Source organism: Falco peregrinus, chromosome 3, assembly GCF_023634155.1.
Source record: "Falco peregrinus isolate bFalPer1 chromosome 3, bFalPer1.pri, whole genome shotgun sequence".
NCBI classification, from domain to species: domain Eukaryota; kingdom Metazoa; phylum Chordata; class Aves; order Falconiformes; family Falconidae; genus Falco; species Falco peregrinus.
Genome location: NC_073723.1, coordinates 2,627,854 through 2,651,632, shown reverse-complemented (window position 1 = coordinate 2,651,632; position 23,779 = coordinate 2,627,854). Strand labels below are relative to the sequence as shown.

The window sequence follows — 23,779 nt, the reverse complement described above, 5'->3', positions numbered from 1 at the left end:
ACAATATGGTTTTATCTTACATCTGCCATTTTAATAAAGTGAAAAATTATTTTCCCAAACTTTACACAAGCCTTATCTTTGGCAGGGATGAAAGATGCTTTGTGAACTGAACTGTTTACATAAGGTCATGGAAAACATGCTGAAAAGAAAACATATACGTTAAGTGCATAGCTTAATGCATTTTTTTTGTAAACACATTTCCCCAGATATTAATTAATTAATTGACTACCACCTAGTAGAAAACATGATCTATTAATGATCTTTTTTGGATGTTTCACATTTCAAGTCCAAGGAATTTGCAAGCTAGCAAATCTCAGCCTGCGTTCCAATTTAGTGTTAATCGTCAACAGAAATATTAAAGCTACGTGTGATTTCATGAAATACGATGTCCTTTGCGCCCACTGCACTCAAAGTCTTGTCTATCCTATTAAACCATCTGCTGTAGCTATTGCACGTTGCTGCCCGCCTCCTGCCTGCACTGGAGCCGTAACATGCACCCAGCACTCCTGCAGCTGTGCTGGTTCTGCAGGCGCGGGCCCTGGTGGCTGCGTTACATGCCAGAGGTTTTACTGGTGTGCCAGAGGTTTTACTGGTCTGGCTCCGTCAGCTGGAGATGCAAACTTCATACAGTCACCTGCAGAGAAGCATTAATGAGATTTTGCTTCTGCTATTAAACAAAGAGACACCCCCTACCCCTTCTTGCATGAATTAGTCATAAAAAAGCTGGTGTTACGGCATAGAGGCAGGAAATCAAGAAGCAAACTGGATCTTACCAGAAGACGGAATCTTCATAAGGAGGGAGGAAAAAAAGGGGACGTTAATACGGAGTTTTCAGGTCAGAGGCGCTAGTGTATGGGGGTGGTGGTGCTAGAGGCCAGAAGAACAGCTGTTGACCTCTGCTTCAAGACACCAAATTAAGTGAAGTGAAAGTCGCTGGTATGGCTGAGACACAAACTGAAAAAAAGTCACTTTGTATTTTTTTCTGAAAAGCTGAAAAAGGGGGGTGGAAAACATCCCCAAATGGCTTTTGTAACTGAAGCAACCTTTCAGAGAATTGAGGTATTCTCCTTTCCATCTTAAATTTACTGGTGCTTCCCATTTTTATTTGCTAAAGCTGATTAAAAATCAAAGAACACCACCAAAAACCAAGCAAACAACAAAAACCCTGCCATTTTTAAATATGTGGAGGCTTGTTTTGTAGAAAAATAAATTCCAAATAAGGAGCCTAGGGAAGGGAAGGAGAAGCGCTGAAATTCAGAACTAAATTTTTTGAGATTGTATATGCAATACCAGTTTTAACTTGGAGGACACTTGCAGTTTTAAGATTTTTTCAGTCAACTGTTTTAACTCTGTAGTTTTCAAGTGACAGCTATATGCTAATAACAGAAGCCCTACTTTGCATAAAAAGTTTCATACAGGACTGTTTCCCACGGCACCTATGTAATTAGGCCGTATCATTTAGAAGTTCTAAGGGTCAATCTTTAAGATGCTGGATTTGCATTAGAGACGACAAAATTTTTATGTTTGTTTTGATGCATATTAATAAACTTCCACTTTTTAAGAATATAGTAGGTCATCTATTATTCCAGGTAAGGAATATTCAGAAGACGCTTAATTTTGGTTAATATATCTGATCCATATTTTTAATATTGTGAGAAACTTGTTTTCAGCAAGGGAGTTACGCATTAATGGGGTTCATGCTTACATATGTTGTGTGTAAACAAAGCTGCTGAAGCCAGTTTAAGCTCCAGGGAGAGCAGGATTTGACTTTAATGGCTTGTAATGGCATTAAAATGCGGAGACATCTTCAGTTTTGCTGAATTTTGCCGTATAAACTTTCTTACCCATTCTCAATGTCGAAATACCACAGTATGTGCAATGTGCGCTGCCAGAGAGTAAGCGGGTGGCAGAACGATACGAACGTTTTCCATTACCTTACTTGTACGTCGTGTTTTAAATTGAACTGTGGGTTTAAAAATGGCTCCAGATTCATTCCGTATGCATTTATGCCAGAACAAGTGAAAGTGTTTGAAGCTAAATTGGAAACAAGATCCTCATTTACTCATGTGGAGTCAATCAGGAGCAGCTCGGGGGTTTTAACTACTAGAATATTTGCTTTCAAGTGCTGCTGCTGCTGATCGTGTTCCTGCATTATTTGTTTACTTGACACGAGCTGCATTTTTCAAACTCTTCTTCATATTCTGCTGCTTTGCTCCGAATTTCTGGAAGCATGGGCTGGTTTTTGAGTTGCAAGGGAGTCACAGTGTCACTAGTCTGCTGTATCTGTCTGCGGGCGTTGTTACCACTTGCCTTCCCAACTCCTGTCCGAGCTGGGGGGAAGCTTCTGTGCAGAACCGAGCCTGTCAACCCCTGTAACCTCTTCAGCGGGGGCGATAACGATTTCACCCGGCTGCCGAATGCTTGCCTGTATTGTGAAATACATTGTATTTTAAAGACATGTTTTAACTCGGACTGCAGTGTTGAAGAGAAACTTCCGTGGACCTGATTACATTTACCTAGGAAAGGAACATTAATTACTGAGGAATTCGGCATTTCAGTGAAGTGTTGGTTTATTCTCTTGGAGTCTTCCTTTCTTCTGTCAAGTAGTCCAGGCTCCTACAGAGTTTTGGGTCCAAAATTTGAATTCTAATGGGGCATATTTTGATACAATTAATATGAACACTATTTAAAGCAAGGTTACTTAAATGAAGGAACTGGTTATTGAAAGGTGTCTGCCTTCCTCCACACGTGTGGCAGGATGTTCTAGCAGTGTTGTAGGGTCTTAACAGGCCTGTATTGTGTTTGTCTGGGTTCGAACGAAACAAAAAGGTCTGAAGCTTCACCCACAGGAGATATTCTGGCTCTTGTGCTGTCCAGAGTGTCGCTGGTGCTCAGGAATATACCAGCTGGCTTCATGACTGGAACAAAGAACTGCTTTGACACGACCATCACTGGTTTCTCTTCTTGAAGATTGCCCCTTGTAATAATATAAATATATTTAATAGGCAATATTTTAATATATAAATATATATGTGTATAAAAATAAATATAAAGACTATAAAATAACATAGATAGTTATTTTCTAACGAATGCATAAATAAATTAAAAAAGAGTAATTGGAAGACATTTTAGTATGGTCCTAAACACAAAATGGTGCTCCTCACAGCTTGAGATGACTGTGCAGTGAATTTACGTACAGGAATTTAGTATCGCTCTTTCTGTAACAGTCATGTGTCCTCCCACTGAGACTGATTATTAAAGCCTGCAGTGTTAAGTCGTGTTATCAGACATGTGTGCACATACAGGTCTGCCCATCTGCCAGTACAGCAAATACTGGCATGTTACTACCTCCATGGTGGTTTTGCTCTTTCTGAAGTTTGTGGTTCCCATCATGTGTGCCTGAGTGTCAGAAAATGGGAATTACTAGGCTTGGGAGTTCTGTGGTGATGTGGGATTTTTAACTGGACTCTCTCATTTATTTTTTTTTCCAGGAATAAAAACTTGTTGGGAATTGCATTTTTAGGAACAGATGTTTGGGGACTTTCTAGATTGTCACGTTTGAAAGACATAGAAAGCAAATAGAAGAACTTGTTTGTAACACATTTTTATTTATTTTGTGGGGTGTAATATTGGTCCTTGAGATTTTTCTTCTTTAATCCTCTCACAAAATTAAGGTTCAGAGCATTGTTCACACTTAGAAATCATAGAGTGTTCCAGCTGGTTCCTTTCAGACAGAAGGAAATGCAGAGTTCCTTTAGCTGCGATAAAGGAATTGTCTTTACTCCTACCTGTCTGCTCAGAAGTAAAGGCAGAGCTCTCCCTCCCGAGGAGAGAGAACAGGGGAGCCAGTGCCAGTAATTCAAACCCAGAGACAGTGTCTTTGGTGGCCTTAGTTTGAGCACACTGAAAAGGGAGGAGCGAATCCTCCAAGTTTTAACACACACCAAGGTACGAAGGACTTTTTTTGCCAGTTTCCAGAGAACAAACCTTGTTTGTGGACATCAGACAGAAGAAGGGGTTCTCCTGTGAACCGCGTTCACTGTGTAATGTTCAGAAGGATCCAGAAACGTCCACAAGGATCTCTGTCCTTTTTTGTTTATTTTACAGGAGATGGCTTTTTGCTTTTTTATTATTAAATTTGTTAGATCCACCTGTCTGAATGTAGTTTTGAAGAGTTGCTGTGACCTAACAAGGATTATTGTTAGACTGCCTTGATCTCTAACAGTTGTGTAACTTCAGGCTCCCCTTGCTTAGATCTGGTATCAGGAACACGTACAGAATTTTTGTTGCCTTAAACAGCCTGTTCTTCACTCTGAGCTCTAAAAGCATGGAGCAGGGAAAGTCAGACTGTCCTGTGTGTTATGGAATTTGCATTCTCAGGGTCAGTTGCCACTAGGAATATTTTGCAAGGGTGTCTTCTAGGGTATTCACAAGGTGGCATTTTCTTAGGTGTGAAAAGATAACCAGGCACGTCTTGCTGATTATATTGTCCAGAGAAAGAGGATTCACCAAATCGTCTAATTCAGAGAATGCTTCTGTGAAAGCCCCAAAGCTTAACTGATATTATGAAGATTAACTGTCCATCTCTGACAACCAAATTGCCATAAAAAACGTTACATAGGACAGAGCCCAATCTCAGAGGTTTCTGGACACATGGTGATCAAGTCTTCGTATTTTATGTAAAATAGGAAAACTTCACAGAGTGTAAGAACCTAAGCTTTTTTGAGATTGAGTAAAAAAACACCCCAACAGATGCCCCCAAAATATGAATCAGGTGAGAATATCCCACTTAAAATGATTTTCTGATGCTCAAGAATTATAAAGTAATTAGGTGCTGAAGCAGCCCTGAAAACAGTATTTCCCAAAGTCAGCGTGCTATGTGAAAATTTTATCTCCTGCTACTTGAAGGTTTGCCAGTGTGTGGTGGTCTTATGACTTCTATCACAAAGGTAGAACAAAATATTAAGCAAAAGGAAGTGTCCTGAGTATTATTTTATCACTCTTGGTTTTAAGTACGTTAGAATTACACTATGACACAGACCCACTCAGCTGACTGGTAAACACAGGATTGCTTGCTCCTAATTTATTCTCAATGCTACAGAATACTTTAACATTTTATAAGGATTTTACATGCTTTGTAGGAATAGTTTAAATTGCACCCTTGGTAACGATAATTGCTGAGAAAATTTTTTGTTGGTTAAACTTTTGTTGGCTAGCAACACTTAGAGTTGGCAGGGAGAGAATAAGTACTATGTGTCTTTACTGTAAAATGGAATAAACTTCATTTCTTCAGGATAATCTAAGAATCAATATTTGACCTGTTTTTTCTGAGCCAAAAATGGGATGTAATTTTACTGAAATACATTAAATACATGTAGACTAAAAAAAAAAAAAATCAGTGGTAGACTCTACCCATTTTTTTTTAAACTAAGTTGGTAAAAAATGGCAAATATGCCCCACTCTCCCCCCTCAAAAAACAAACATACAAAAAACCAACATAACAAAAAACCCCAAAAAACAAAAAAAACCCCACAAAACAAAAAAAAAAGAAAGAGCTTTGTGCCCAAACTGGAGCTCCATATCTATTTTCTAGTAAATCATGATGTGACAACATACACAAGCAGCCCATCTGTATAATTTCATCTATTTACTGCCACTGTCTTGAGCACAGCTACTCTTTGGAGTCATTCCTTCTGAACATCTGTTAAAAATGAACTCATTACCCTTGGAAAACTTCATTAAAACTCTCCGTGTCAGATCCAGAATGTTGGGTTTTTCATCAAGGGTAGGTGCTGTTCTGAGACAGCGGTGCTGTTCAGAGCCTGTGGTACCACACGGTGTTCCATCGGATGCTCGTATTTGCATGGATGTTGTCTCCCTAATGCCTTATCATAACCACGGTGTTCTAAGCACCTTTTCATTTGTTTGATTATATTTCTGTTCTGCAGGAATTCTAACAGTGATGTTTTATCTCCCACTAGTAAATATGTTTACATCCATGCTTAGCTCTGGCTTCCTCTCATTAGAAGACTTAGTGAAAACAGTTAAGAAGTTGTTAGGAATGTTTTCCACATAAGTTCTCTACGTTACGATTACATGCTTCTTGATCCACTGAATTGGTTGGTCTCCTGTAGGCTTTTGGTGAAGCACAGATTTCCCAGGTTTCTAAATTCTTTGCTCCTTTGTGAACCTTTTTGAGTTCTTGCTACCGTAGTTAAAAGTTCCTATTTTTAATCAATGAGTTCAGGAAATGGGAACTTTGGCCATTTCACATGTTTAGTAGCAGACAATAAATATTTAAGTAATCTTGGATGGTGTTGCATGGTAAGAATAAATTTTTTGCATACAGTTTTTCATCTTTTTTTTTAACTAGAAAAATCTATTGCATGTTGAACAATCAGAAATAATTTCCATACAGATTTTAATCTTAAAACTTTTTTTTCTATTTATTTTGACTGCTTACAGTGCAAATTTAAGGTGTTGTACCATAAAGACTGTATATATAGTGTGGTAAGAAAAATGGAGATTTAGTGAAGTTTTTTTCTGGGGCTGGGCTGATAAGAATGTTAGCTTATTACTGCTGATGAAGCAGTAGTTGGTATTGTGGGATGTACAACAAAGTCTGCAATGCCATGTTAAAATAGCCCCTTTTGATGCAGAAGCATTTTAATTAAACCTCATGCTTCTTTTTTACAAGAAATACTTTTATTTTTATTTTACAAGCTGGTAAGTACATTCTGTGCATCTGTGAATTGTTGTATAAAGTTAGGACAAGTTTATGCTTTTTGGTTTAGGGATGGAAAAGTTTCTTCCCATAAATAAGGTGTAGACTAAGACTTGAATCTATACATCCAGCGTACAGGCTGCATCTATACTGATAAATGCACTTGCTCCCGGGAGTGATTCCTTCCCCTGGTCCTTCTCCCGGCACCACCTGAAAGGTTGCACCCACAGCGCTCAGGGTGCCCTCAGGACTGGCTGGATCTGCCCGACATAGTGTTTGACTTTGGATCTTCCCCATCACCCGTGCAGTGCCCCTGTCATAGGCCAACATGCGGGTGGGGGTTCCCTCCTTTCCTTTTGGCAGCGTCTGGTGGCAGGGGGCTGTGCTGTAGCTCATTGGAGTGTGGTCGCAGGGCAGGATAAACCGAGGTACGTGTTGCATGCCTGGGGTGATGGTGGGGGTGTATTCTGGTGCCCGAGGGTGCAATGGTGTCATTACTTGGGTGGTGTTAAAGGCCACTAGGACGGCTAGAGCCAACTTGGTGGGCTAGTAGGAGTTGTTCTTGAAGCAAAGCAGTCTTAAAACTCAGGGATGACTGTTTTGGAAGGACCCAGTTCTGCACTCTCCAAAGGAAAGCTGAGGGATGGGTATAATCAATCCAAGTTGTTATTAAATGGCGTGGTCTTACTCGATTCCTGCTTTGCTCTCGTCTGTTTCTTGCCCTCCTTCCTCTAGCTGTGCCATTCAGCCCTGCTGTCTTGCCAGCAGTACATCCTAGTTAGGTGTGACCGTGGTGACGGTCATTGCCATACCTGAAGGTGGAGGGATTGGGAAGACACTCAGTTGTTTGCAGTTGCTCTCTGATACACCTTGGTGAGTGAGGATCTTCCACCGACTCCACAGCCACGTTACGGCTCTCTCCCAGACTACTGATGGTGCTGCTTCCCTCCAAGAGAAGAGGAACAGGAGAATCTCCAGGGCATCGCGTATTCTGTAAGAGGTGACTGGGAAAGGTTGTCCAGGGATCTGTATGGGCTTGTAGGTGGTGGAAAGGAAGGTTGAGTTTCCACAGTTCCAAACTGATTGTTGGGGGAAGGAAGGAAGCGTCTGTCAGACGGGCCAAGTGGGTGGGGGAGGCAGACAAGGTAGGAGAGGAAGGGCTGCAGACTTCATTGCCAGGCTGGTAGCTTTTAGGTGTAGGCATTAGCCTTTTGGTGGGGGAAGGCGGGAGGGAGATCCAAGTGATACTCCAAGCCTTCCCTGAAGCCGTTGATGACAGGCTTCCGTTTGCCCTTGTGGATGGAAGGTCGCTATCTGGGCTCCCCCAGCGATGGGGATGAGGAGCCTTCCGTGCCTTTCTGGAGTCAGGGAGAGGAGCTGACACGCGTGTCTCTGTGACAGTGGGCAGGTGGAGGTTTGTGCCGTGCCAGGCTCTGACCTTTCATGGCAGCTTCGGTACTGAAGCTCTCGCAGACATGGCCTGCACACGTGGGAACCGCAAGGTACGTGAAGGTTCTGCTAATCCCCAGATGCATTTCCTCCAGTGAATCCAGATGGGATACTAGAAGATCCTAGAGTACCGATCTTCCCTGAATTTTTGTTTGAGCTGCAGCATTTCTGCTAGAAAAACGGGTAAGGGAGGCCATGCTAAACTAATGGCTTCATCTCAGTGATAGCTCACTCCTATTAGTTAGATTTAATGGTTGTTTTTATAGCAGAATAGTAGCGCTGACTTGAGAGCATTTCATCAATCTGTAGTTGTAACTGAAGGCCAGATTCTGACTCCATTAAATTCCACTACATCTGGGTGACTTCACTGATTTCTAAGGTATTTTCTTCTGGTTTTCATTAATATGAATAAGCTTATCATCAGGCTTCAGTTATGGTCGAGAATATATCAGGAGACACAAAACATGAGCTAATGTAGACAGTCATGTAAAGCAGGTGAAGTGTACACAACACTTAAGTGGGTTTAATCATAAGTTTCGCAAAACTGACAGCTGAGATGACATGGCTGAATAATATATTAGCATAGCTTCCCTGTAAGAACATGAAAAACAAACTCTTGTATTTTTATTAGACATTTAAGTAATGGTATCTGTGTTACAAAAATAAACCCAAAAAACCCTGAAACCCTTGATGTGATGCACTAATGAAAGCAGACTGAGCAGATGGTTTTTAGGCACTGCACTTTACATCTTATGCAACTGTGCTGTGCTGTTCTTTCAGAGAAAGAGAAATGAGGCAGAAAGAAATACAGCTAAACCTTCAAAGAAAATGATCTAAAGAACATATTGAAGATGGGGGAAATATTCAGGTGTAGAAGCTACAAAACTCACTTTCTTTTACCCTCCAATTTGAGCAATTATCTCATTAGAGCACTGGAGTTAGAAATTAAACACTCCACAAGTTTTTATCAGGGAGGAGGGGGAAAACGAAACATTATTGGATGAGGAAAACCCTGGTAGCATGGCCAAGAGAACAGTGCCAGATAGAGCAGTTACTTGTTTCGGAAATACGATACCTGAAGACAGCAGCTTAAACTGAAGGAGTAATAAACCAGGACATTCAAAGAGCTTATACCAGCTAAGGAGTTTCAGTGGAGCCTCTGTCAGCCCTGGTAGACGGAGTTTAGAGAAATTAAGTCATCTTCTCTGACGCAGAGTTCCTGTAGGCTATGCATCCCAGTGTTGTTATCATTACATTACATGTCATTACATGGAATACATGGAGTATTCAAAAGATGAGCAGTATTCGTGATTTTAGGAGACTTGTAAAATTAAGTTTTCCTTAAAACATTTTGTGGTGTAACCTCTATACTACCTTCAAAATTCAGCTGTAAGAGAGATGGAGGGGTTTTGGTTAAAAGACCCACAAACACTGTGGAGTGTGTGTGTTTTCCTTCTTGTAAAGAGTAAAGAACAAATAGGTGATGACAGGACTTTTTGCCAGTCAAGCAATATTACTTAGAAAAAGGAATTAACTACAGCGTTTCCCTTTTTAAGGATATTTTTCTGCCATCAGTACTTACTGTGTTGAAGAGTACATTATTGGGCTGTTAACAATTGTGGAAGTTGCAATGTAATATGCAAAGCCTAAAGAGCAAATCAAGGATACTGACATGACACTAGTCAGATACCTTCACTTTCTTTTACCTTGTTTTGTAAGTAGGTGTGTGCTCCTTTGAAGTGTTGTTTAGACGGTCATGGTAGTCCCATCAGTCGCCTTCTGCAGCCACTGGAAAAATCTGAATGCTTCTGCAGACCTCTAGGAGCTGTAGGCAAACAGGCGCTGAAGATTTCAGCTGCAGATTTTTTCCTTCTATCGTTGTGCTTCTCCGGACAGTCAGGAGAGGAAAGTAAAAAGCCCAGCATCTGACTTCAGGCGCCGGTGGAAATGGGTTGGGAGTTGCTTGTGAGCTGAGGGCACTGAAGGGTGCCTTTTCCAATCCCCAAGAATGGGAAATTCTTTAATTATGTATGACATAATTTTACATATGTCTTATGTAAAAAAATAACCTAGAAGAATAGGGATAGTGAATGCTACGCTTGCAGGCTGTCCGACTTCTGTGGTGGTTTTGTCTGAGAAAGAACAGTGGTCTTTGATTTAAAAACATTCACTCGCATGTATTTGAAAAAAAGACAACCGTCAGAGTATAACTAACAGTGGTTATTTTTTTTACCCTCTTTATAACTAACAGGTGCTGTATTTTTTACCAGAAAAGGAGAGCTTCCAATAAACAAACTACCTTTTATTAGTTTATAAGGAAATACCCATTAGTTTTCCTTTCTCCTTCTCTGGGTGAAAGCCCCAGGGATATTGTAATATATGTGTACTGTTCCTTGTAGGTTTAATACAGTTTTAGTAATGAGTACCGAACAAATTTACGGTTGCCTCAAGCATTGAGCTTGATGGATAGGTGAAGGCGTGCCACATCCTATTGTAGCTTATTGGGGCAGGGTGGAGGAGCACCAGCAGTAACTGAAGGATGAGGCATGCACTTGAGTAGCACAAAATGTGGGTAAGAACACGGGTAATGTGGTGTGTAGGTAGAATATATATGCAAATGTATGTATTATTTAATTGGAGCAACTAAAACTGTTTAGGTAGGTAGTGGTGGTGGTTTTCGCTTTCCTCGGAGGGAACTTAAGGTATGTATTATTTAATGACATGCTAATCTTGCAGAAAATTGATGAAGATTAAGAATAGAACAGTAGTCTGCTGAAGCCAAACATATGATGCAACAGCTAATCAAATCAAAATCATACAAATCATGTAGGAACTGTCAGATTTGTATGGTTTGCAGTTTGGGTATAGCATGGTTGTCAAACTCCTACTGTAAAGTTAATAAATCAAAACCAGTGTGACTGGTGCTGTTTTTCCTCTCTGCTCTACCATCCTATAAATAGCTCGCTGTTCAGTGGGAGCTGTGGCAACTTTCCCAGTAGGAATTTGGTGACAAAGATCTGTCTTCTACACCTGCCTTTGTGCCTTTTTCAATGCCACTGTCTCATGGTGGTATTGAAAATATGCCATTTGTACTATGAATTTACTTTCTGGTATTTAGTACATATATATATATATATATATATGTGTGTCATTTTCCCCTGAACTACAGTAAAGGTGAAGAGAATTAAATCGGGGTGTTCTTTGGATGTTGCATTGTATTTTTTAATTATTTTTACACATCATCACAAGTACGATCTTCTGACAGTGCTGCATTTTGAAAAGCTTCTGGCAAGGTTTACTTCCCACATGCGTTTCTGTCTCAGCCCAGCTGCGTGCTATTCATTTTGTACTAGCAAACTAGAAACAGTGCATAACTTTTCTCCTTAACTTTCATTTTTGAACATAATTTCTTGTCTCACAGGAGCCTGCGTAAGAAAGCAACCCCCGATCAAAGAGCCCTTAAAAGAACAAGGAAAAATGCCATTCGAGTCTGCACAGTGTTCCAGCTGCGCTGCTTGCTCTAGACAGTCTGACATCACCTAGCAAAGGAAAAACATGCTGTACAGTTGTAATAGGATTAAAGTCTAAACCTGCAAGCGGAAATGTGATTAATATGGGGTATTTCTAAGTCCTGCAGTAAATATGTTGCTACACCAGGAAAACTGCAATCTGTTTATTAGAATCATTTTCCGTATGTATATATTTGTTTCTGAAGTTATTTATAATCATTGCCTTTCTCTCAGGCCTGCAGGAGATAATTTTTAAATTAACTGTGCAGTGTAATCAGTATCAGTAGACTACACAATCCTGAGATGGCAAGAATTATGATAAGCCTCACACTAAGCTCTGGAGAGATTTGTAAATGTGCAGTTTGCACTGTCCCATTTTTATTAGCATTTTCATTATAAAGTTGTTACTGGAAGCATAAAGTTAATGTTCTGTAACAAGAAAACAGCAGTTAGACAGTCCTAAACATGGAACTCCACATTAAACATAACAGATAGAAATAACAAGCAGATACAGTTACTCTAAATAGATACTGTGGGGGAAAAAAAATAAGCATTTACAGTAAAACGATGACAACTTTTTTTTTTTTTTTTCCTTAAGCAAAAAACTAATTGCAAAACAGCCTCTGATAATTTCTGAACATTCATTTCCTTTGCATTTTCAGGTGGGCCTTCCAAAAGTGCACAGCATTAGCTTGGGTTGTTTTTCCATTGAAATCAATGGGAAAATAAAAGTGAGGTCAAAAATGTGCTGAATAGCTTTGAAAATTCCTCTTAAATCTGTGTAGTGGTGATCTGACTTTTGCCACACAGATGATCAAACTGATGAAACAGGGATAAAGGGCAGCATTATTCACAAGAAGGTAAAGGTAAATTCACTTCGAACACCTAATATTTTTGTTTAATGTAGTGCTTTGAGCTTATTTTTTGAAGAACCCATGTTTTTATTCGTTTTTTTTTTAAACTTAAATTATATACTTTAGATACACTAAATTATGTATTAAAATACTTCGAGAATGTTCTCCATGTCCTCTCCCAGACTCCCTCTGAAATGGACACTGTTGAATACCTCCACAGCTGTACACACGGCTAGAGTTTTCCCTTAGTGGAAGAACAGTTTACAAAAGCCAGGAAGACCTACTTAGTTACTTAACAAACTTCAGCCTTTGTTCGCAGTAACCAATGTTGCTTTTATTTTAAAAATAATGAAACATGTTCTCTACATGGTAATACCTTCACCCAGGTCTCTGAGTTGGAGGTGAAGGTGATGGACTCGGACTGTTTCTGCAGTGTAAAATGAAAGCTGATAGTTACGGTGATTGGTTTTAAACCAGTTTAAGCAACTAAAATTAAAGAAGAGATGTTATGAACTAACGAATAGTGATACAATTCCCTTTCCCACTCTTCTCCTGTTTGCTCTCCTGTTTCCACGCAGTTGTCTGTGGGCTGGTTAAGAGACCTAATCCAGGTTAGAAACAGATCTTTTTAAACAAGTTTTGTATGTAGATTATTTTGCAAACTGAATATAGAGCGCTTGGCCGCACCGAGTTTGATGGGTATAGTTAGACAGCAATAAACTCACTGGCAAGGAGGACTGAACAGCTCGGGGGGAAAAGCGTGAAAAGAGCATCGAACCATTTTGGCACCAGGGAAGTGCAGTGCCCTGCACTGAGGAAGGTAAGCCTGGAATGAAGTGTCCGTGGCTTACATGGCTGGACTTCTGACTGAGGCTGGCATTGCAGGACTGTGAAGTGGCCGTTAATCTAGAGTATATTCTGAGTGTGTCATTTGAAAAGTTGTTTCAGTAGCAGGGCTGCTGGTTAGGCTATTTGCTGGCTAATGATGTTTGCCACCCACTGCCACTGCGCAGCTGCTGGAGCAGGTGTCACGGGGTAACCACGCGGGCCAGGCTCTGGCCATGAGCACCGTGTCCTGGGCGATGAGCACCATGTCCTCAAAGCTGGCAATGAGCACTGTGACCTCAAAGCTGGTGATGAGCACTGTGACCTCAAAGCGACCCCCAGGGCAGCCTAGAAATAGGAACTGCAGTGACATGGGGAATGCTGAATGCTGCAGTGTGTGGTATGGTACTACTTGTATTTGTAAATACTCGTATTTTTGGTTCCAAGCATTCAGTTTTGAGGAGGAGGAAGAGAAACCTTCTGCTCTAGCAATTAAAAAAAATAAAATTAAGTTCTGGAAGTTGTTTTTAAAGTTCAGCAGTAATCAAGATGCCTCTCAAAGTGGAAACATGAGAAAGGGGGCTTCAAGTAGTAAATACTCTAATTAGTATTAACACATCAGCTTGAAAGAATCATTTATCAAAGATCAGTTACATTAAAATATATTAACTACATGAAAGAATAACAACTTAGTTTATCAATGTTTTATTCTTTAACATCCAATAAAATACTTCTTATCCCTAAAGAAAATAATCATAACTCTTGGTGTGCTAATCAAAAGGGGGAAAAAATGTATAAAAGTAGTGCTGTTTATAAGACTTCCTGAATTATCTCATTGAGATCTCAACTGTCCCTTCCTGCAGTGCCCTTTCTCATGAAAAAAGTGGGGGAACCTTCACGTGACTGTTTGATGCTTGTCTAAAACTGCTTTTTGGTCAAACTGCTCTTTTAAAAACTTATGAAACCAGAGAACAACACTATGAATTCAGTGAGAATTTTGTACTTCCCCAAAAAATTGCTTGCAAGGAAGCACAGTAAGGTCACACAGAGTAAAGTGCGTATGTACCGTAGGGTTCCTTGTATTAATAAAAAAACCCCCAACAGATGTTTTGGGTTGGTTTCTTCAATTCTGCAGCAAAGGTACACAAAATTGACCTGAATGTATTTTATTTTATTCCAATATTTCTTACAATATTTAGTTTGTCATAGATAGGAGGTCTACACTTCTGTTAAAATGCATTATGCAGTCTACTTCATTAAGTGCTAAAGGATTTTTATCTTAAAATACTGGTATTATAATAAAAAACAGTAAGGTTGGAAAGTCAAGCACTTGGAGGCTCACTAAGTGTTGAAGTCAAGCCAGTCGGCATACTTCTGGTTTTATCCTCTTGCTGACTTCTTTTGTTGGGGTTTTTTAGGTTGTTGTGTTTTGGTTGGTTTTGTTGTTGTTGTTTGGTGGTTGTTGTTGTTTTGCTGATCCTTAGGTCTGTGGTCATATAACTTACTGTTTTCTCTCACAGGACTACTGATGCACTTAGGCAGTGAAATAGCACTTGGCGTGTGTCCTCTATAGAGCTTTGCATCCTCCCTGTGCCTTAATTTTGTTGTGGGTGCTGTTTGGGCATTCATATTGATACACTGCTTCAACAGAAATCGCTTTTTTTTCACAAAACGCTTGGAGGGGGGTGGGGGGGAAGGGAAAGTGAAGCACTGAAGTTTAGAGTAAAAATTTTCCCTATCTTTCTATGTTCAAGACAGCTAGGAGGAGGGTTTTTAAAAGCAATTACCACATTTAAGCACAGATGCTAAAATTCTCAACTACAGAAATACGTGATACTTTTCAAAGCTTTTGCACTGTGGTGAGCAACCAGAAAAGGAGGAAGACACAGTTAATGAACAGTGTTTCTATATCATAAAAGGACTCTTTGGGAAAAGTAGTATCCTCCTGAAAAATCTGTTCCTGATTTCCCTTTATAAAACCCTCATGTTTACTTCTCAGTATTTTCCAGCTTCTGTGACAAATGAGGCAGAGTCTTGATTTGCAGACAAACCCCTTTGCTAAGTAGCCCTGATTGCTATCTAGGTCAGGTACGTCAACAATGCTAAATGAGTCAGAGATCCTGCACAAACGCAGTATAGGACTGTGATGTTAAAGATTCCCAGAAATAGCTTATGCAAACCCAAATGGAAACGAAAGCTGTACAAGGCAGCACTAATTCTACCTCGTTACTGATTTTACAACTTTAATTCTGTGGGACCACTCTTACTGAACAGCTAAGCAAGGTGCACTCTGGTTTCACACTTGTGAATACACGTTTTCACTACGGTGCTTTTTTTATTCTTTGTGAATAAAGCCAAACCACATAATGGGGAACAGGAGGAGTCTGCATCTGCTGTGCCCCCAGTAAGGGCGTCTACACTCTCTTCGTGGATTCCAGCTCCTGAAGCAGGCTGAAGCCCTATACAATACTTAACTTGCTCTATATGTGAAACTTGCATTGTCTAGCACTCTGTAGGGTTTTTCGTTATTATTAAATGAGAGTTGGTTAAGAAGAAGTCAACTGGTATCAGTTAGGTGTGAAGGCCAGAACAAGGAACCGCTTAGAGGACTGAAGAGAGGGAGCTGGTAGCTGTGTTTGATGAATTCCTGTGTGTGCAGGGGCGCATCTGTGAGTGGCTAACACAAGCTGGGCTGGGAGAGTAAGTGCAGAGAGTACCTGGAAAGAGCCTTTAAGGAAAACGGGAAAAGATATTCCTGCAAATGAAAACTGGGAGCTGAAAGGTACCAAAAAAAGGGTCAGACAAGGAGATACACAGGAGAGACAGGGAATGCATGAGCAGAGTGGACCTTGAATTTAGTCAGTAAGGAAACTAGGACAGAATGATAAACAGCCCAGGATCAGATTCCCTTTTCAGGCAAGAGCTGTCGTCTACTCGGAGAGGGCAGTTGATGCTAGTTATCCTGTTAGCTGGGTCAGCTGGGGACTGTGCTGCCTCCGAACTCATGCTGGTGACAAATTAGGTGGGTTTTAATATGATGGCCATGTGGTGGAATTTCTGGAAGAACCTGAGGGTATTTTTGTTTAAACTATAGAAATTGTGATTCGGAGCTACAAAACCTTTGCTTTAATGTGGCTCTGTGACCTGGCCAGACACATAGTTTTTCTCCTTCTCTTCTGACCTCCAAGAGACAGAGCTCCCAGAACATTTTGACTGGGCCAGACACCAAAGCTCAGAGATTCCAGCTCTGATTTTTTGTCTTTAGTAAAGAACAAACCTTTATTAATATGGCCTTTTACACAGGCTTGTGATTGTGCAAAGCAGGACTGTATGCAATAACTGTATGCAAAAAGTAACAAACCACGTGTCATACTGATGCTCAACAGTGGTTCTAACTAGGTCAAAGATTTGGGACAATAACTTTTCTTGGCAGGAGAATCCACCCTACTAGCTGTGGTAAGGCTTGGTGACTCAAGGACCAGAGAATGTTCTTTCAATGCCAAGGTGAGGATGAGTATTACTCATGTCCTAAAAAAGAACATAGTCCTTTCCTTTCATGGGTGGTGAGCGCCTAAGCATGAATGTGCTTTCATCTTTATTGCTCCTAGTAGGAAACATTCTCTAGAAGACGGTAGGTGCAGGAGTGAGAAGGGGTGGGAAGAGGGGCAAAAGGGACACTAGAAGTAGGGGTCTGAAAGATGACGAGGGCAAGTCAAGGCAGTAAGCTAAAGACAAAGATTCCAAAATGTTGCTGCTCATCAGGTGAGAATATGCATGCATGACTGTGCTGTAATGTTGCTCTGTCTTTCAGGTTAGAGGAGACAAATGAAGTAATTTAGCAGAGGTGCATGATCATAGCCTCTGGAAAGTTCTGGTCATTGTTCCCTTCTGCCTTGTATTTGGGTCTGACGTAAGTTCTAAGGCACACGTTCCCGTATTAGCTGTCTCATGTAAGTCATTCTGAGTATCGGTGGGGTGAACACTGGTAGAGTACAGCTGCTCAGAGTCTTTCTGATGGGGCCTAAGACTCCACTGGGCTCTGGCCAAGCCCTCTTCCAGCACCTGTAGCAACTCCTGTAGCAAAACTCAATACCAAGACTGTTTAACGCCACAATTAGTGACACCAGCTGGGAGAGGTGACCTTGTTTTACACACAAACGCTTGCTCTTCCTCACACTTGCCCTTTCATATGCACGAGCAGCAAGGATGATTGCTCAGGTAGTCTGGCCAGAATTACTTGTGGTTACGTGGAGGACAAGGGGCACAGGCTGCTGAGACCCATCATGTTTCCTGCTTGTTCCTTGATTGTCAGGCTTGGTGTTTGGTTGCGTCTTCTGTGCTGTTTAGGAATTGACAGTAACTTTCATCTTTGGTGCATTCGTCTTGCCCCACCCCAAGCCCCTGGCAACACAGCTGATCTACTGTCTGGAGTCTTCCCTGGGCACTGTGACCCCTCTGACTGGGAAAGCAATCCCAGTCTGGATCTCTTGAGGAGCTATGTGCAGAAGTGCCACGGTGTCAACCACCTGCTGAGCACCTGCCCTTTGCCAGCTCCCTCTGCTCCCAACACTCATGCTTCTATTCGCAATGAACTCAGCATTTCTGTAAGACATCTCTGCACTCCCACCACTGCTAGATTCTTGACAGCTTTCTGTAGGTGCCGGTGAGTTAAGTAACAGGCACCCACCTTCCTTTTGGCTACAAGGCTGTAGTTTGTTCTCTGTCTTTTATATCTGATCTAAGGGCATTTGCTTCAATGAGCCCTTCTACGTGAGGGATTTTTCTGTCCAGGCCAAAAGATTCTACCAAGAATAAAGCATTGGGTAAAACTCTGAGGCTGGCTGTTAGGCTAAAGATCCTGGTTATTTCAGCATCCAGCAGAAAAGGCATGGGGGGCGGGGCGGGGCAAGGAAAATTGCAGATACTAGCCCCCACCGTTTTTTGAGATGTGGTGGGGGTAGAGAGGCTGTTTCTAGCCCAGCAGGAAGATCACCGTGCTTGCACAAGTAATGTTACAGTGGAACGCAGCAGAAATAGTCAGAAACTGTCCGAGTGGGGGCAGAGATGGCTGTCCCAGAGCTGGGGTGAATCTGGTCTGGGGCTCCGCAGTCAATATTTATGACATGAATCATCACACAGATACTTCCTAGATTAAAAATTGTTTCGTTGGACTAAGAAATACATAGGGTTTGTGGCCTTCTGCCTGTGGCTGCATTGTACTCCTCCCAATGAGATATAAGCAGTGATGTTTAAAAAATATTTCTACAAGCTATTTCTCAGTTAATATGTATGTATTATTCCCCTTACAACAGGAAATTATTTAGGTTTATTACTGTAATTAACACTGAAATTAATTCTTGTTTTCACAGTTTTTACTCTTTAAACTTAAGTTTACATCTACAGTATGACACACAAAAAATGTTTAGGAAGGATAATGAGATTCCTATACAGTCATTTGTACTGAAATTAACTATAGTAGCAGACATTATGGAGTTTAATACTAAATTCATTAATATTGAACACATACAATGCTTGTGATGATTTAAGAGATATTCAGTGGTTTATTGGTGTAGAAACAAAAGAAAAATATGAGGCAGAAGCGGGTGTTTGAGTATTCCAGTGGCACTAGTTGTGCTCTGGCATGGAAGTACCCATCTTTTAAGTTCCTATTAAAAAAAAAAAAAAGGAAAGCTGAAGAAATAATTCAATACTCAAATCTATAACTTGGGAGCACCGGACTGTTGATAGATGTTGGTATACTGCTCTCCAAGGCAAATGCAGCAGTTCTGAAAAATTAACTTGCAAAACTCATGGTCTTGGGTATGAGGCTAAATATCCACCTGAACTGCAAGTCGTCATTGTTTATGGACTTATTAACGTGGTGGAAACTATTTTCTTCCAAGCTTGTCCGATTACCTTGCTGTAAATATGCAGATCTACTAGGTTCATTAAGACACACGTTTGTAACCATTGGTGATAAATTAAGGCGACTCTGGTTGTCGCCAGGCTGTGCCAGCGCGAACTGGGCAGGTCCCACGCTCCTCAGGGGGCTGGGGCAGCTCCGGGCCCGCGCGGGGGAGGGGGGGGGGGGGGCGCGGCCTCGGGCCGGCGGCGGCTTAGGCGGTGCCCGGGGGAGTCCCCCGCTTGTCTAAGCCCTGTCCCCGCCGGGCCCGCAGGCCCGTGCGGCTGAGGCTGGCCGTGCGGCGGGCCCGCCGCGGCCCGTGAGGCGGCCCTGAGGCCACCGCGCAGGCGCCGTCCGAGGGCGGTGGCCCAGCCGCGGGGCGGTGCGCGCGCTCCCGCCCTGCCCTCGCGCCCCGCCCCCTCCCCCGCCCTGCCCTCGCGCTCTCTGTGCGACGTCGCTGAGGAAGCCGCCGCCGTGTCGGACGCGGCAGATTCGCCATAACGCGCCGCCCGGCCAGTCTCACCCCACCGGCCCCACCGATTAAAATAATATTTTTTTTACCAAAAGGGGAGGCCTACGCGAGGCCGGCGGGCTGGCGCGGAAGTGATTTTTGTTTTTCCCCTTCTTCCCCCCCGCCCCTTCTTTTCAAACCAGGCCGCGCCGCCTGGCTGTCGGTCAGCTCCCCCGCCGCCCCCGCCCCTTCCCCGCCGCGGTTATGGAGGCTGCGGCTGCAGGTGAGCGGGGCGGCGCGGGGCCGGCCGAAGCGGCGGGCCGGGGAGGGCGGGGGAGCGCGCACGGATCCTCTTACAGCAGGGCCGGCGCTGACGGGGGCTGTGGGGGGAGAAAGTAGTTCCGGTGGGAGTCTCTCGTCACGTTCCGTCCGCACGAGAAGTAGTTCCCTCACCGGCGGCTCCCCCTACCCCAGCCGTCCTCTCCCGACCGCTGGCGGCACGGCGGGGGCGGGGGGGCAGCGGCTGCCGGGAGCCCCGGGGCTGTGGAGCCGCCTGCCGGGGCGGGCCGAGGCCTGGGCCGGGGGCGCCCCAGGGCGGGGGCGGGGAGGGCGCTGGGCCGCCCCGTGCCCGTGCGGGTCGCTGGCAGAGGAGGCGGGCGAGGCCGTGCGGCCCCGCGGGTCCCTCCGCGGTCAGGGGGCGCCGGCGGGGGCACCTGCCCCGTCGCTCCTGGTCGGGAGCGCGTAGGGGAACGAGCGGCGGGCGGGCTGCCCGCGGTTTGTGTGGAACGAGTCGCACGGCGGCGTTTCCCCCACTGCCGCCTGCCTTTGGCAGCTGGTGTAAATGATTCTAGGTGGGGAGCCTGAGAGCTGAGCGGCGGGCGGCACGTACCGGAGTCAGGGGCTTCCGCTGCCTTGTCATCTCGGCCTGTACGTGCCTTGTATTGGCCTGACTTTTCATGGGGATTAAACGTGTGAGTAAAATCACGCAGGCGTGATAGCCGTGGTGATTTTGTTACCTGCTTTCTGCATTTCACAATCCCCGTGCGCTCCTTGCAGTACAAGTTCGTGATGTAGTAATAGTTTAATGCAAGTTAATTACACTGTGTACTCGAAATGGCTTTTGGTTGTCATTCCCTGAGATGACACTTTAATTTTTAAAATCCTAAGTCACTTCTGGTGTCCTGTGCAGTACTTACAGACAGTGAGTTTGCAACTCAAACAGGATTTTATGCCAAGGAGAAGAGCCCTGTCGGGAGAATTAACTTGTACCTGAATAGCAGAATATCGAACAGGTGCTGTGTTATTTAAGTGCTGTTGTAAAATCATTCCAGGACTGTTTTATATTTTCTCATCCAACTTTAGATGAGAAGGTAGTTCTCTTACCACTACTACTGTTATTAATAAATTCGTATTTATTCAAGCACATTTTATTTAATAACATTTATCCAATAACAAAAAATGTTCTGAGGGTGGTTAGAACTGTCAATGAGCCCAGTCTGTTTGGTACTGCAACTGGTGAACTGTGTCTGACCTCTGATGCATTTCTGTTACGTGTGCTTCCAAAAATCAGGGTTGGAGAATTTCAGCCAGGGCATCCTGGAGTCGGTGGCTGATCATGTAGTTCGGGCTTATTTGAGAGGTTCCCAGTGTTGTCGTTATCTCCGGTAGGGTGGCTGATGCTACTGTACTGTACGACAGTATATTTTACCGGCAACTTCAGCAGCGTTGCATTGAACCACATGAGGGCGATCTTAGAACGTAAAAAATGACAAAAGTCTTACTATAAGCACATCTATTTAGGCTTTTTTTTTTTTAAAGGATGGATAAACTACCTTGTTTATATGTTTGGTAAACTGGTTATTCTAAACTGCTGCAAATAGTTTAATTTCCTAGTTATCAGAACAATCTTTGTATTCCAGTTCTGAATTTTGTATATTCTAGCCAACATAAATGTGTCTAGGCACTCATCAACTTCTTTTGAAGAACTTTTATGTAACTTTTTCCAGGAGCATTTGTAAAGCTGTTGTGTATAAAAGAAAAAAAAAACCCTTTTATTTGCCTTCATTAGTTAAACTTCAGTCCTTTTCGAATTTTTTTTTTTACAAATCTAGTAACAGACTAATTAAATACAGTATGTTTTGTTATCTGAGGTGAGGGTGTGAAGACAGCTTCAGGCAAAGAGAGATAAGAGCCTTGAGCCCTTTTCCTGTTGGGGTGGCTGTTTCATCATGTGGCATGAGGCAGGTTCTGGTCTCTGGTGGTATCTTAGACTAAGTCTGAAACCACTTGCTGTAACCTGGATGCTTAGTCTTCCGATAACTCAAGTTAATCTTCTAAAATTGATCTACTGAAAAGTGGAACTCTAGTCTTACTAAGTCTGTTTCTTTACCTTTGTATTGGAGAAAATGATGTCTCTATGTCAAATATTTGGAGATTTTCAGAGGTACTGTGTTATACTGGTGAAATACTACAGTATATGAATGCTAGAGTAACTGAGCTGTGTTAAAGTCTACATTGTGTATTGGTCACACTGCAACTTAAAAAAAAATCTAAGAAAGTATCAATAATCTGGATCTTAATTTTGTGGCACGCCTGACACGTACCTCTCAAAAGTGACTCATGATGCCTGTCTGTATAGAGAAGCGTAAGAACCGGGCAAGCACACAGTGATACTTGTCCAGAATACTCTCTCCTTCTACAGGCTGGCTGAGCCACCACTAGCATCTTTCCACTTACTAGTTCTTGAAGGACTTTCCTTCTAAGAATTTTTAACACCAAGCAAACATGTACCCACCCTAACAGTTACATGCAGAACTGCCTCCTTTCATACTCTCTGCTCCTCCCAGTGCAGCAGCAGGGAGAGATGAGCTAAAAGAGCAGACAGTAGTTTCAGAGGGATCATTTGCTGATTATTGCCTCCATGACACACATGATGTTGTAGTTCCTCATTTTATGCTTTGCCTTTTCTTCATGTCTCAGTTCCATCCTTTCCAGGCAGAAAAATTCTAATTTATTTAGCTGCTTGCTTGTTGTTCTTATTTCTGTACTTTAAAATATTATTATTATTATTGTTGTTGTTGTTACATTTTTTATTTTTTCATATTAGAGGAACAGTATCCAAAGACATAAGCCCGGTATGGACTTTTGCAGCAGTAATCTTCTTTTCTGTATAGGTCTATGTGTTATAGGACCATCAGTTTTATAGGATTGTCTATTATAACTGTAAGGTTTTGAGTAGCGCAGTTCTTAGCTTCATTTTGAGGCTGTCTTTAAAATGTTTGCCATAATTGAGAGATCTCTCCTAGAAAACCCCTCCAAACCCCTACAGAACAACAGCAAATGGAAAAGTTTGTTTTGCTATGGTCTCACTTTCTTTGAAGGGTCCTTTCACACACAGGTTACTTTTTACAACACAGGCTCTCAGGCAGGCTTGTTACTGTTGAGGTGTTTTAAAAAAAATTGCTGCATTCTGCTTTTTATTTTTCAAGTTGATAAAATTATCCTTACTGACCTGCCTTACTGCATTAAATTTAATGCAATTTACAATCTTTTTTTGTTTTCCTGGTTTGGCAAAAGTTTGACTTATATAAAGATGCTTTCTTCTACTAAAGCTTCCTTACACTGCTATTTAGCTGTACTTGAATATGATGCTTTTAAATAGTCTTCATGCTGCTTTCAAGGATTTAACTCTTCGTGGAACCTTTTTAGACCTTTTTGTGCTTTTTGTTTTAAGATGCTTTTTATCTTCATATAGTTCACATTGTTGAAGTTAAACACAAACATTTGGCTGTTTATCACTCTTTTAAAGGATTGTTGAGTCCATTAATCATGGTTACGTCTCACTTAAGGGCACATTGAATGGGGTTCTGTTTTTTACTTCTGATAAAGTCAAGAACTGTTTCTCATCATGTGGTTTCCCGACTGCTTGGTGCATGAAGCAGTCATTAATGGTGTCTAAACATTTAATTTTGGCATCCTGTCCCATCCTGGCATTTAACCAATCTGCATAAGGGTAATTGAAGCCTACAATATATTGTTGTTTCTGGTTTTGTAATCTCTTTTATC

General features: G+C 42.2%; 1 protein-coding gene across 4 annotated transcripts in view; it reads left to right on the top strand.

Moving 5' to 3' along the window:
* Positions 1-23,779, top strand: part of ZFAT (zinc finger and AT-hook domain containing) — a 145,095-nt gene that overhangs the window by 28,566 nt on the left and 92,750 nt on the right. The window contains exon 1 of one of the 4 annotated variants that reach the window (XM_055798402.1): positions 19,685-19,997. The exons of 2 other annotated variants lie outside the window; for them this stretch is intronic. In XM_055798402.1, the coding sequence (XP_055654377.1) occupies positions 19,979-19,997 (19 nt within the window). In that variant the 5' untranslated portion in view covers positions 19,685-19,978. Of the gene's footprint in view, positions 1-19,684; positions 19,998-20,296; positions 20,686-23,779 lie in introns of those variants that run through there. One more of the 4 variants, XM_013298959.3, reaches the window with a different exon arrangement.